This window comes from Vitis vinifera, chromosome 19 (assembly GCF_030704535.1).
Source record: "Vitis vinifera cultivar Pinot Noir 40024 chromosome 19, ASM3070453v1".
In the NCBI taxonomy this organism is placed as follows: Eukaryota; Viridiplantae; Streptophyta; class Magnoliopsida; order Vitales; family Vitaceae; genus Vitis; species Vitis vinifera.
In genome coordinates, this window is record NC_081823.1 from 22,174,681 (window position 1) to 22,189,252 (window position 14,572).

The 14,572-nt window shown below is 30.2% G+C and overlaps 1 protein-coding gene across 1 annotated transcript; it reads left to right on the forward strand.

Annotated features, from left to right (window-relative positions):
• The first annotated feature begins 3,242 nt into the window (after window positions 1-3,242).
• Window positions 3,243-5,037, forward strand: LOC132253366 (uncharacterized). Its single transcript, XM_059735139.1, has 2 exons — window positions 3,243-4,097; window positions 4,393-5,037. The coding sequence occupies exons 1-2, from the start codon at window positions 3,243-3,245 to the stop codon at window positions 5,035-5,037; spliced, it is 1,500 nt and encodes a 499-aa protein (XP_059591122.1).
• Window positions 5,038-14,572: the final 9,535 nt, after the last annotated feature.

Sequence of the window (14,572 nt, forward strand, 5' to 3'; positions counted from 1 at the left end):
CAAATTGGTGGCTAATTGAACTTGTCAATAACACTAATATATGCTTTGTGTCCTTAAACCTCATAAGAATCAACAACTCTTGTGACCTACTAAATCCAAAAAAAAAAAATTATATGATGTATGATTAGGGATATGTTATGAAAAGACTAAACTCCTTTGATTATGAATTTCCACATTCTTTGACATTTTCTTTTTAAAATATTACTATCTCTAATTTTTTTTTTTCGAAGGACAAAGGCTCATTGTTATTACATATTATTGTTATTATTTAACTTGCTCATTAGTATTGTAAAGAATATTGCTTATTTTAGAAACTTAAATGGCCTACATTATCATCTATGTATGGGTTTGCCTGTGAAGTTGATGACTTTATATTTTGAGTATTAACTTCTGTTTTTTTGTTGCCAAGTCTAATGAAATTTCCCTACTCATGAGTTTTCAAGTAAATATATTTCTTTTTTCTTCTACTAGGCAAATAACAAATATGTTAAATGATTTAAATGTATTACATTTTAATGTGTTTAGGATACTTAGATAGGATTTAAATAAGTTCATGGATGAAACATTAGAGTTCCCATTCTAGCATCCTTGTATGACAAAAAATTCTCTTATTACATGCTAAGGACATTTAAGTTGTCAAAGAATGAAAATGGTTCATTGATGAACAACTTTGAAGTTGACAACTTCTAAATTTGTCTAGCATGTGAATGAGACTATTTTTTTCTACAAATGATGCTTGAATTGTCCAATTGGACAATATAAGGAAAACATAATATCTTTGAAGTTACGCTCTTATGCTTGGTTCATTTTTTAGAAATTTCGACAATCGTTCCTTTTGTTCTCTGGGTGCATATTTGGACAAGGCTGAATAATATGCCTTCTCCATTTTGTGTACTTGGAGAACTATAGGGAAATGCTGCCGAAATTTTTCTAAAATGAAACGAAACATAATAGTTGTTGACATGTAGGGATTATGTATTCCTATATGGGATAGGAACCACCACCTAAACTAGGAAGTTGGAGATGTTAGAATGCATAAGACATGTAGTATAAGTTGATATTAGTTTAACAAGATAGAATCATGAGAGTTAATTATGTTTCTTGGTTTAATATTTTGATATATAATTTTATTTTAATTTTACAGAAATATGCATAATAAATTATCTTTGACGATTCGAGAGTGAATAAAGACTTAAACAAATGTAAGATATATTTATTTCTCATTTGCATGGTAGCACATCAACTAGATAGGATCATAATTCTATAAGAGAACCACATTTATTACTTTGGTTCAATACCTAATGAAATTAAATGTATTTAATAAGATGAAATATCATGAAGTAATAGAAATTTTAAATTGATAATTTGTGGCATTAACTACAATGACATGAATTGAATAAGACAATTTTTATAATTAACTACCCCACTTTCATATACTTGTAGACAACATGGATATATTACATGATGAATCCTTTTGATATATGATACAACATTAACATTTCAAAAGTGTTAAAACAATTGCTTTTGTAGACAAAAAAAAAAAAAAGGTCTGATGCATAGAGCAAGAGCCCTTACTCTTAACAAGTTGATTCTAATGTTAAAATTCCTCATGATTAATTCATTGTGTATTTGAATCATAGAATGGATCGAAGTTGGATGTCTAAAGATAGAATGTCAAGGGAGTACGAGGAAGGAGTTGAATACTTCATTAATTTTGCATTAGAACATTGTCCCAATCAACGTGGAATTCGTTGTCCTTGTATGCGATGTGGAAACTTAATACATCATACACCTAACAAGATTCGGGAACATATGTTTTTCAATGGAATTGACCAGAGTTATTGTACATGGTATTGGCATGGAGAAGCAGGTCCTACTAGTAGCCAACCAACTGAAATGGCACAACGTTATGACACGATGGATTGTGGTGACGTTGCTAGTACAGTAGAAATGGTTCATGCTATAGAAGATGAGTTTATGACAGACCCAATGTCATTTAAAAAATTGCTTGAAGATGCTGAAAAACCTTTGTATCCTAGTTGTATAAAGTTCACAAAACTTTCTGCACTAGTTAAATTGTACAATGTGAAGGCACGGTATGGGTGGTCAGATAAAAGCTTCTTAGATTTACTCCAAATATTAGGGGATATGCTACCGGTCAACAATGAGATGCCCTTATCCATGTATGAGGCAAAGAAAACATTGAATGCATTAGGGATGGAATACAAAAAGATACATGCATGCCCAAATGATTGCATACTATACAGGAATGAGTTAAATGAAGCATCTTCATGTCCTACTTGTGGAATGTCAAGGTGGAAGGTAAACAAAGCAGGGGCAAGAAACACTAAGAGGATTCCTGCAAAAGTGTAGTGGTATTTCCCACCCATCCCTAGGTTTAAGAGGATGTTTCAATCTCCCAAAATAACAAAAGACCTAAAATGGCATGCACAAGGAAGAGAAAATAATGGTAAACTTCGACACCCAGTGGATTCCCCAACATGGCAACTAGTGAACCAAATGTGGCCTGAATTTGCTTCGGATTGTAGGAACCTTAGACTTGCCATTTCAGCAGATGGTATCAATCCTCATAGCTCCATGACCAGTAGGCATAGTTGTTGGCCTGTTCTCACAATAACTTACAACCTTCCCCCTTGGTTATGCATGAAGAGGAAATTTTTGATGTTATCTTTACTAATATCAGGACCACGACAACCTGGTAAGGATATCGATGTTTATTTGGCACCATTAGTCGATGATTTGAAAACATTGTGGGAGGTAGGGGTGAAAGCCTATGATGCACATCAACAAGAGTTCTTCACATTAAAGGCTATTTTGTTATGGACGATTAATGATTTCCCTGCATATGGAAACTTGTCTGGGTGCACCGTTAAGGGATATTATGCTTGTCCAATATGTGGTGAAGAAACAAATTCACATTGGCTAAAACATGGGAATAAGAACTCATACACCAGGCATAGAAGATTTCTTCCATGCAACCATCCATTTAGAAAGCAAAAGAAGGCATTTAATGGTGAACAAGAGTTTAGGTTACCTCCAAAAGAACTTACTGGAGATGAAATATTTACAAAGGTTGATATGATTCATAACTCATGGGGGAAAAAAAAAAGGCTAAACAATGTGAATCCTTTGCTAATCCGACAAGTTGCTGGAAAAAGAAGTCTATATTTTTTGAACTTGAATATTGGAGATATTTTTATATCCGACACAACTTGGATGTCATGCATATAGAGAAGAATGTTTGCGAGAGCATCATTGGAACTTTGCTTAACATTCCAGGTAAAACAAAGGATGGAGTAAAGTCTCGACTTGATCTTCTCGAAATGGGCTTAAGGCCTGACTTAGCACCAAGGTTTGGGTTGAAGCGAACTTATCTTCCTCCTGCATGCTATACTCTTAGTAGAAAGGAGAAGAAAATAGTATTGCAGACTTTAGCTGATTTGAAGGTTCCAGAAGGTTATTGTTCAAACTTTAGAAACCTTGTGTCCATGGAAGAGCTAAAGCTTAATGGTCTTAAGTCCCATGATTATCATGCACTTATGCAGCAACTACTACCAGTAGCAATAAGATCCGTGTTGCCTAAGCATGTCAGATATGCCATTACAAGATTGTGTTTTTTCTTTAATGCACTTTGTGCAAAGGTGGTGGACGTGTCAAGATTGAATGATATACAACAGGACATAGTGGTGACTTTGTGCTTGCTAGAGAAGTATTTTCCACCTTCCATCTTTGACATCATGCTTCATTTAACAGTGCATTTGGTAAGAGAGGTTAGATTATGTGGACCAGTGTATATGAGATGGATGTACCCATTTGAAAGGTACATGAAAGTCCTCAAGGGTTATGTTCGAAATCATAATCGTCTAGAAGGGTGCATTGTTGAGTGCTATATCGCAAAGGAAGCCTTAGAGTTTTGTACAGAGTATTTATCGGGCATGGATGCAATTGGGATTCCTTCTAGTATGAAAGATGAATGGAAATGTGGGAAACCATTACTTGGTGGTCGTGCAATAACTATTCATGATTATAAATTGGTGGAGCAAGCACATCATTATGTTCTACAAAATACAACCATTGTACAACCGTTTATTGAGTAAGTGTCATATATGTGAATATATGATTTTAAAACTCTAACTAATGTTTATACAAACCATGACTTGCCTATTTTTGCTTGATAGTGAACATATGAAATATTTGAAGACAAAATATCCTCGTCAATCAAAGAGAGTAAAGTGGCTAGAGGATGAACATGTGCGCACATTTAGTCATTGGCTTAGAAAAAAGGTATGAAACTATTCATACTCCCCTTAAAATTTAATGCTTACAAAATTTAAATTACATTAACTTACATATCATTAATGAACCTTACAGGTTTCAGATGACATAAGTAAGAAAGAACCTATTAAAAAGGAACTTAAGTGGCTTGCACAAGGACCAAGACAACAAGTTCTTACGTACCCTGGATATATCATTCATGGTTGTCGTTACCACATCAAGAACCGTGATGAGGCACGAGTCAACCAAAATAGTGGTGTTAGTATTGTGGCATCGACCATGCAAATTGCAAGTTCCAAAGATAAGAATCCTGTGCTTGGTGACATGTGTTTTTATGGCATTATCACAGAGATATGGGACCTTGATTATAACATGTTTAACATTTGTGTTTTTAAGTGTGATTGGGTTGATAGCAAGAATGGTGTCAAAGTTGATGAGCTTGGTTTTACATTAGTTGATTTGAGCAAGATAGGACATAAATCAGATCCTTTCATTTTGGCAACGCAAGCCCAACAAGTTTTTTATGTAGAAGATCAAGTTGATCCAAGATGGTCTATTGTATTATCAAGGCCAAAAATGGAGTTGTTTGACATAGAAGGTGATGACAACATAGCCGACAATTGTATGGAGCATCACCCATTTGCGAATGAGATGCCTAATATTAAGTCTTTTGATGAAGTTGAAGATTATGATGAAATTTGTATGCGTACTGATTGTGAGGGGATTTGGATTGAAAATTAAGCTTAATACTTTTTTTTGGTTGTGATTGTGATTACTAAGTGTATTATGTGATTTTTGAGTTATTGTTAATATACAATATGATGCTCAACAATGTTATGTTTTTATTTTATTCTTATCAAATATATTTTTATTATTATATACTTGCTAAGCTATTCTAAATAAATGTAAAATCATGTTTTAAAAACTAGAGTCTTTAGTCTTAACCCTTGACCTCAAACCCGTTTTTGCCGGAAAATTGGCGTTTTAGGGAGACTATGTCTGGTTAGAAGGATTTAGAAAATTTTGGGTGTAAAATCATGTTTTAAAAACTAGAGTCTTTAGTCTTAACCCTTGACCTCAAACCCGTTTTTGCCGGAAAATTGGCGTTTTAGGGAGACTATGTCTGGTCAGAAGGGGGGTATTACCTTGACACGAAGTGATGTTTTAAAAAATTTTGAATTTTACTACCTGAATTTTTGAGATATCCGATTTCAAAAACTTAAATTTTATACGTTCATAAGCACAAAACCCTTTTATTATTTTAATAGGTGTTTGAAAATATTTTTATATTAAAATATTAAGTTTTCCAAAAACTTTATATTAAAATATTAAGTTTTGAAAATGTCTGAAACCTTTTATGATATTTTATTAGGTGTTTAAAAATTTTATATTATTTTAATAAGTCTTTGTAAAATTTTACACTATTTTAATACTAGTAATAAATGTGTTCACACTTTAATTCAATAAAAAACTTTAATCAAACTCTCATTGTTAACGGAGATTTCAAACAAACTGTTGTTGAAACTGGTGATGGGAAAAGTTGGTATCAGAGCTTCTCTCTGTGTATTGCAGTATATTAATTAGGAAAGGAGACTGTAAATTCAAATTGATTTCCAGAGTACCGAACTTTACCTTACCCCATATAAAGTCTGATTAAATTTTGCTTAATTTATTCTGAATCTTTATTTGCTCTGCTTATTTAACATGAATTAGGAATTAATGTCTTTTATTCCTTATCCTCCTGGTATATATAATATAGATTATGATCGTGTAAAAGAACTTAATAATAGGTTGTATTCTCAACGTAAAGAATTTAGAGAAACTTGTGATAAATTACATAATTTAAGAACTACTGTAAAAGATTTAACCACAGATATTAAAAACTTAACTTCTCTTAAATATTTGAATGAATACGAAGTAGCTATACAAGAAGCTTTTGATGAACTTTTTGCTACAGAAACCATAATTAGAAGAGAAATTATAAAATATTATATTGATAATTTATATGCTAGCTCATCTAATTAAAACATATTAGAGATAATGAACCCTCATCTACAAACCCAAGAGGTAAAGCAATTAAAATTTTTAGTAGAGACACAATTAAAAATAACAAACGAAGTATTACAAGAACAAATTCAGAAAGAAAACCAAAACAATATAGATATTTTAAAATAAATCCAGAAAAGACAAATAAAATCTGTAGAAAAACTAAACACGGTCTTAGGAATTAGAAAAGAAGCTGGAAGACTTTAAGAACCATAATTTGCTAAGAAATAACCTAGATTATATTAAAGAACAATTAGCTAGAGAAGAAAAATTTGTTAGAAAAGAAATAGAACAAATAAAATTAGAACAACAAAATTTAAAAGAAACTTTAGAAAAAATTAACCAAAAAGTAGATAAACTTTTAGAACAAAGAAATATAGTAATATCAGAGGAACAAAAATTAAATAACCTTTTAAAACAATTTGAAAACTTTAATTTAGGAGAAAAACCAATAATCAAAATATAAAGAAAAATAAATCCTTTTGAACCAAAAAAATCTAGCAATAAAACCATGGAAATAGTAGAAGCAATAAACCCTCGAGATAATGTAAAAGAATTTATTGAAGAAAAATTAAAAAAGGCAGTAAAGGAAGTAACACCTTACAAAAAACAATTAGTTCAAATTATAAAATAACTAGAATTTTAAATCAACATACTATAAGTTCAATAGGAAATATTGTATATTTAGATTTAGTATCTCCAGAAACAAAACACAAATTATTAAAAAATAAAACCGATAAATATATGCACTTAGGAATAATTTTGATAGGAATAATAGGACTTCATTGTAAAGAAATTGGAGCACTTATAAATATTAACCTTTTAGATACTAGAAACAACACAGTAGGACGAGATCTTTTAGCTAGTGCAGAAGTTAATATGAACCAAAATTACGCAGTTATTGGTTGTATACCTCAATTTTGTATAGATCTTAAGGAATTCACAGAAAAAATAAAAATAACTGTAAATACTAAAGGTTATGATATGGAATTAGGAAGTAAAAACCTTAGCATAACTATAGGATTTATAGGAAAAACTACTAATGCTTTAAGTTTAAAATGTATGATGGAATTCGATGATATAGTAAAAACCTTTGGAAGTAAGACAGTAAATATGATAAAAGCAAAACCTGTAAATATAGACTATTTACTAGGACGAGAGTGGGAATTACCTCAACTAAATAAACCAATAATAAGATATCCAACATCCAGTAGCTTATATGAAAACCAAGATGGAAGTGCAAGTATAACCTTTGGAAATTATAAAACTGTAAATGTAGAGGTAGAGTCAGATAGTGAGATAGAAAATGTAAATGTTATACAAGAAGATATTTTACTAAACATTGAGACAGTAGAAAACCTATACAAAAACTCAGAGTTAGTAAATATAATGTTAGAGGAATTTAGTAATCCAACATTACTAGATGAACAAGTGGATCAAGAAAACTTTGCTAATATAATGTGTAACAACTATACAGATGACCAAATAATAGAACAACTCTATAAAACCAATTTAATCAAAAAACTTATAGATATAGAAATGATAAATCAATTTACTATTCAACCAAAAGTTAACGAAAACATAGAAATAATCTCAAATGAATCAATAAATGAAGAAAAAGAAATTGTAAATGTAAAAAGTGAAATAGTAAAATATAATAAGCCGTATAGCAAGCCAAAAGGACCTCAATGGAAAACTAAAACAGAACCTTCTAGTTCTTTGCAACCAATATACGAATATGGAACAATATTAGATATAGATAGTGCGCAAGATCTTAGAAAAACCATAGAAAATTGGGAGCAATCTTTAAATTCAGCAGGTGTGGTAGTATCCTTTGAAAACCAACAGGAAATTTATGAATTTTGTAAAAGCACCCTTAGAGGAACCGTACTACAATTTTTTAGAAACATGGAACAAGAAAACAGCAGCTATTTTCAAGAAGTCAGAAATAATTTTAGCATATCTGTATTTATAAATCTAATAAAACTTTATTTTTTAGGAACAACACAAGAAGATGTAAAGGAACCTGTAATATACCTTCATAAGTTAGAACAATTGAAATTATGTAACCTTTCATATATAAGAGAATATGAACAAAAATTTAGGAAATATGCAATCCTTGCTAGAGTAGACAGAACCCCTGAATATTTAAATAAATATATATTAAAAATACAAGGACCCGTAGGACTTAGACTATGGAATGAATTTACAACCTCCGAGTATAAAAACTCTCCTTATATAGGTGCTAGAATAGAATTTGTAAAAAATTGGTTAGAAAGAGAATGTGTAAGCATAGGAGAAAGAAGTCAGATAAAGAAACAAGACATAAATCAACAACTTTGTAGAAAATTACATATAGGAGAAAATCTAGATATAGGATGCAGAGAATATAAGTTTAGAAAACCTAAGAGATATAATAAATTTTTAAGAAGAAAGTCAAAAACCTTTTATAAAAAACGACCATATCATACAAGGTATAAAAAACCTAGAAAGTTTTGGATAAAAAGAAAAAGAACCTCAGAAAGAAAAAGACAGTGTAAATGTTATTTGTGTGGTCAGGAAGGCCATATAAGACCTGAATGTCCTGAGCTTAAAAAACCATTAAATGAACGAAATAGAAAAACCCAATTAAAAATAAACCTAATAAATGAGTATCAGCTAGATAGTGAAGAAGAAGAACTTATCAGTGAATTAGACTTTGAAAGTGAAAATTCAAGTGTATATAGTGTAGAAGATAGTGAAAATGAAAAAGAAGAAATTTGTATGATTATTGAAAAAGATGAAAATCAAGCTAAGAAAACCCCTTTAAATTTAGAAAACCTTGTACAACCTTTAGAAAGTAAAATAAAACCTTATAATATATGGAAAGATTTACAAATAATAATCAAAGGAAAAATTTCAAAAGAAGAAGAAGATAGTAGTTCAAAACCTAAGGACACAGAAGAACCAAAAAGTCCTGTAAAAGAACCAATGAATCCTGAAAAAATAACCATACAAACAATAGAACAAGTAAATATGGCAAATAAAGTTAAATCTATTATTTTTCCAACAACAATTAAATTAAAAACCATAGAATTAAAGGTAGACGCAATGTTAGATACTGGAGCCAGTAAAAACCTTTTATTTGAAACCTTAGTACCTCAAGAAGATCAGCAAACATTAATTCAACCAGTAGAGTTAATCCAATACAATCAACAAAAACTAATACTAACCAAGTATATTTCAAATGTACCAATTATAATTAATAACATAACCTTAGTATTACCCCAAACTTATCTTGTACCTACTATAAGTTTATATCCTTTTATTTTAGGTCTAAATTTTGTACATTCTTTACAAGGAGGGATAACAATACAAAATAACCAAGTTAGTTTTCATCCTAAAACCACAACAATTGTTTATACAAACATGGAAAATGTATTAAATAAAAATCATAATGTAACATCTCATCAAATTAGCAAAGTGGAGGCACAAAAAGATAGCATAATTAATGACTACTCAGAACAATTAAGAAATGCAAATAGATTAAAAAACCTTATATTAGAAGCAGAAAAAATAGGAATTATAGGAGAAGATCCACAAAAACATTGGAATAAAAATAAGACAACCTGTAAAATACCAATTAAAAACCCAGATTTAACAATAAAAACTGCAGATATAGCATGTAATCTTATAGATACAAAGGAATTCAAAATTCAAATAGAAGAATTGTTACAAAATAACCTCATAAAACCAAGTTTCAGTCCCCATAGATCCTCAGCCTTTTTAGTTAGGAACCATAATGAAGAAAAACGAGGAAAAGCTAGGATGGTTATTAATTATAAAAGATTGAATGATAATACATATGATGATGCCTATAAAATTCCGAACAAAGATTCTTTAATTAATTCTATTCAAGGATGTAAATATTTCTCTCAGTTAGACTGTAAAAGTGGATTTTGGCAAATCAGATTAGAAGAGGATAGTAAACCATGGACAGCGTTTTCATGTCCTTGTGGATTATATGAATGGAATGTAATGCCATTTGGACTAAAAAAATGCTCCTCAGATATTCCAACGAATGATGGATAATATTTTTGGAAAATATTCTTTTGTTCTTGTATATATTGATGATATTCTTGTCTTTTCATATACTCTTCAAGAACACATAAAGCATTTAGAATTGATTTTTGAAAAATTAATTAGTCATGGATTAATAGTAAGTAAAAAGAAATTGAAATTATTTAAGACTCAAATAGAATTTTTAGGATTAGAACTAGAGGATGGACAAATAAAATTACAAGAACATATAGTACAAAAAATAAATAATTTTCCAGACAAACTCGAAGACTTAAAAACCCTTCAAAGTTTTTTAGGATTATTAAACTATGCTAGGCCATATATTAAAAACCTTAGTAGATTAGCTGGACCCCTTTATAGTAAAACAAAAAATACAGGACAGAGATATTTTAACCAAGAAGATATTAAACTTATACAGAAAATAAAAGAACTTGTGAAACATCTCCCAACCTTACATTTACCCTTAGAAAATGAATATAAAATAGTCCAAACTGATGCTAGTCAAACAGGATGGGGAGGTATACTTTTAGCAGTAACTAATATAGGAGAAGAAAAACTTTGTAGATATTGTAGTGGAACTATTAATGATTATCAAAAGAACCTTAGCTCTACAGACTTAGAAATTGAAGCAATAATATTAGTCTTAGAAAAATTTCAATTATTTTTGAACCAAGAACAATTTACTTTAAGAACTGATTGTGAGAATATTAAAAAATTCTTTGAAAACAAAAATTCTTCAAAACTGTCCACCAAAAGATGGATAAAGTTTCAAAACTCTTTAATTGGTTTCAAACCTAAATTTGAACATATTAAAGGAAAAGATAATATATTAGCAGACTGGTTAAGTAGACAAATAATCAATAATGTCGATAATACTAATGATTGATTTCATGATTACAGGAACATGGCTCAAAGAAAACCTACGAAAGCTAGAACCTTTCAATATGGAACCATATGTCTAAACGAAGTGTTGAATCCAAACCTAAGGCTTAACTCTTTATTTTCTCAAAACCTTTTTGAAGAACATAAGGTTATTGTAGATAATTTTTGGTCTTTAAAACCACAAAGTTTTCCGAACCAAAATTTAGAATACGCTTATGGAAAAACAGTGTCAGCTTTAGCCCAACATTTACAAAACCTTCAAAACCAACTGATTGCTTTAGAAACCCAAAAATTCCAAAACCTCAAAATCCAAGAAAATCAAGAAAAACTGATAGAAGATTTGAAAACCAGTACAGTGTCAACCAATCAAACCAGCTGTTCAAACAGTCAACCTGAAGTAATTAGTTTAATTAAGAAATCAGCTCTTCTGACTGAACAATATGAAAGGCTTGTTATTAAAAACATAATTGGAGTTGATAACTACTCTTTCGTCAAAACCTTTTTTCTACAAAACCAATATAACAAAGTGTTTAAAAATCAAGAACTTTTGTATAAACATTTTAGAACTAAAAATGTCGGGATAAAAACAGGGTATATGGCATATCACGACCCTGAATTTTTCTTTGTTATATATTTAGCTTATGTAAATATGTCTGTTGTAAATAAAGAAAATTTTGATTTGGTACCGCAACTTATGGATCAGGGAATTTTAAAAAATGTTTTTATGAACCATATATCTCAAATCCCTGAAAACTTCCCAGAAAAATTGAAAGATATTTTAACTTATCTTTTTAAAGCCGAAAAATATATAGATATTTCTTTGGAAACCATTCCACCTTTATTTCAACCCGATGGATCAGTAGTACCAGCCTATCATCATGTATATATAAAACATAATAAAGAACCACTCATCCCGCAACAAGAACCAGAATGGGAAATGACCCGTTTAGATGAATTTCCAGAATTTTTTACTCGCTATAGAGCTTTTCAAATCTATGATCTTAGACCAACCCGGAATAAATTATTTCATCTCATTGGCGAAACAAAAACCATGTCTATATGGAGAATAAAACCTTTAGAACACATTATTGTTCCAAACCCTTTTATTACTTCTGAAGAACAGGATTTTATAACCGAACTCAGTGTAGATATACCGGAACCATCTTCCTACCTCAGCGATGACGCATTATTTTGGGACAACCTGGACGATGAAAGTTATCATAATCTACAAAATGCAATGAAAGGATGATGTCAGCAATGACGACATTGAAGCAGTAAATGCGTCTTCAACTACAAAAATTAAACATGGCAGTACAAGTTCAGAAGCAGTAAAGACATCCACAAGCCACGTGTTATGCATGTAATAAAAAGAGAAGAAAAGGACAAGAGAAAGAGACAAGAAAGAAGAGAAGAACGGATGAATTAAAGTCATAGTCTCAAAAGTCTTTGTATTTATTTTATACCAAACCTTTGAACACCGTAAATATTTTTCCTACCATCCAACCACTTGAAATTAATTCTCACTTGTATTCTCACCTGTCATTTGTAAATGCTTTGCCTATATATTAGTGGTAAAAGGAAAGAAGTGTGTGCCCGAGAGAGTGTGTGCAATAGTGTGCAAAGTTGTCTGTAAAAAAGAAGCTCCATCATCTTCAGCTTTGTAAATTCATCAGCAATCAATAAGAAAGTAAGAATTTTCTGTTAAATTTTTTGCCTTCATTTAAATTTCTTTATTATGTATTTTTCTTACCCTTAGGGGGTAAAAAGGGGTAAAAAGGTAAAGTAGGGAAATGAAAATTATTTGAATTATTTTTAAGTTTTCTTTACTAGTTAATATCTGTAATATACATGGATCCTTTTTATATAATGTTCTCATCAACATAAAAAAAAAAAAAAAAAAAAAAAAAAAAAAAAAAAAATTGGGTTATTTAGAAAATTTTGGGTGTAAAATCATGTTTTAAAAACTAGAGTCTTTAGTCTTAACCCTTGACCTCAAACCCGTTTTTGCCGGAAAATTGGCGTTTTAGGGAGACTATGTCTGGTCAGAAGGGGGGTATTACCTTGACACGAAGTGATGTTTTAAAAAATTTTGAATTTTACTACCTGAATTTTTGAGATATCCGATTTCAAAAACTTAAATTTTATACGTTCATAAGCACAAAACCCTTTTATTATTTTAATAGGTGTTTGAAAATATTTTTATATTAAAATATTAAGTTTTCCAAAAACTTTATATTAAAATATTAAGTTGAAAAATATTTTTATATTAAAATATTAAGTTTTCCAAAAACTTTATATTAAAATATTAAGTTTTGAAAATGTCTGAAACCTTTTATGATATTTTATTAGGTGTTTAAAAATTTTATATTATTTTAATAAGTCTTTGTAAAATTTTACACTATTTTAATACTAGTAATAAATGTGTTCACACTTTAATATATGTATGTATGTATTATGAGATTAATCATATTCTTTTGATTGTCATGTAGATGGATGAAAAGGAAGGAAAACAGAAGATTACTTCACCAAAAAGGTTAAGAGGCCCAACTTTAAAACCTGAAATTGCTAAAAAGAGAAGTGAAGGACTGAAAATTGACATTCAATATAATGATGATGGTGAGGGAGTAGGTGAGGGATATGTACAGCTTGTATCATACATGGGTGTGTTAGCACGAACCATGGTGCCAGTTTATCATATTGATTGGAGAGTAGTGCCTATGGAATTGAAGGAGAAATTATGGGATTGCGTTAAGGTATATAGAAATCTATTGAAATTATTTTTCTATATTTTGTGTAGACTGACATGATTATTAAATAATCAATATCTTCTTATAAAGTATGTAGTAATCTAATGAAATTATTTTCCTTTATTTTGTGTAAATAATCAAGATCTTATATTTTAGGGTGCATTCTTGGTTGATGAGAATAGCAAAAACAACGTCATATCATCCATTGGGACTAGCTTTAGGTCATTCAGGCACAGATTGACAAAAGAGTATATCCTGCCTTATAAGGATAAGCCCGAGTATCTTTTGCAGCCACCAACTGAATATAATTACATTCCAATTGAAGACTGGAGAAAGTTAGTGGCTAATAGGTTGTCAAAAGAGTTTCAAGTTAAATCAAAAAAAGGAAAAGAAAGGAGGGCAGAATACGTTTATATTCATCGAGTGAGTAGGAAAGGATATGCAGGACTTCAAGAAGAATTGGTAAGTTGAATTAGTATATTTTATTTTGTTGGACATTTACTTTTGTAAAGTTTAATTACTTCACTTTTTTTTTTTTGATA

Bases quoted from the DNA above. Each gene is read 5' to 3' on its own strand.
- LOC132253366 (XM_059735139.1), top strand. From the start codon at position 3,243: ATGCATATAGAGAAGAATGTTTGCGAGAGCATCATTGGAACTTTGCTT. The intron at 4,098-4,392 runs GTACAACCGTTT...TGAACCTTACAG, and splicing joins TTCTACAAAATACAACCATT to GTTTCAGATGACATAAGTAA.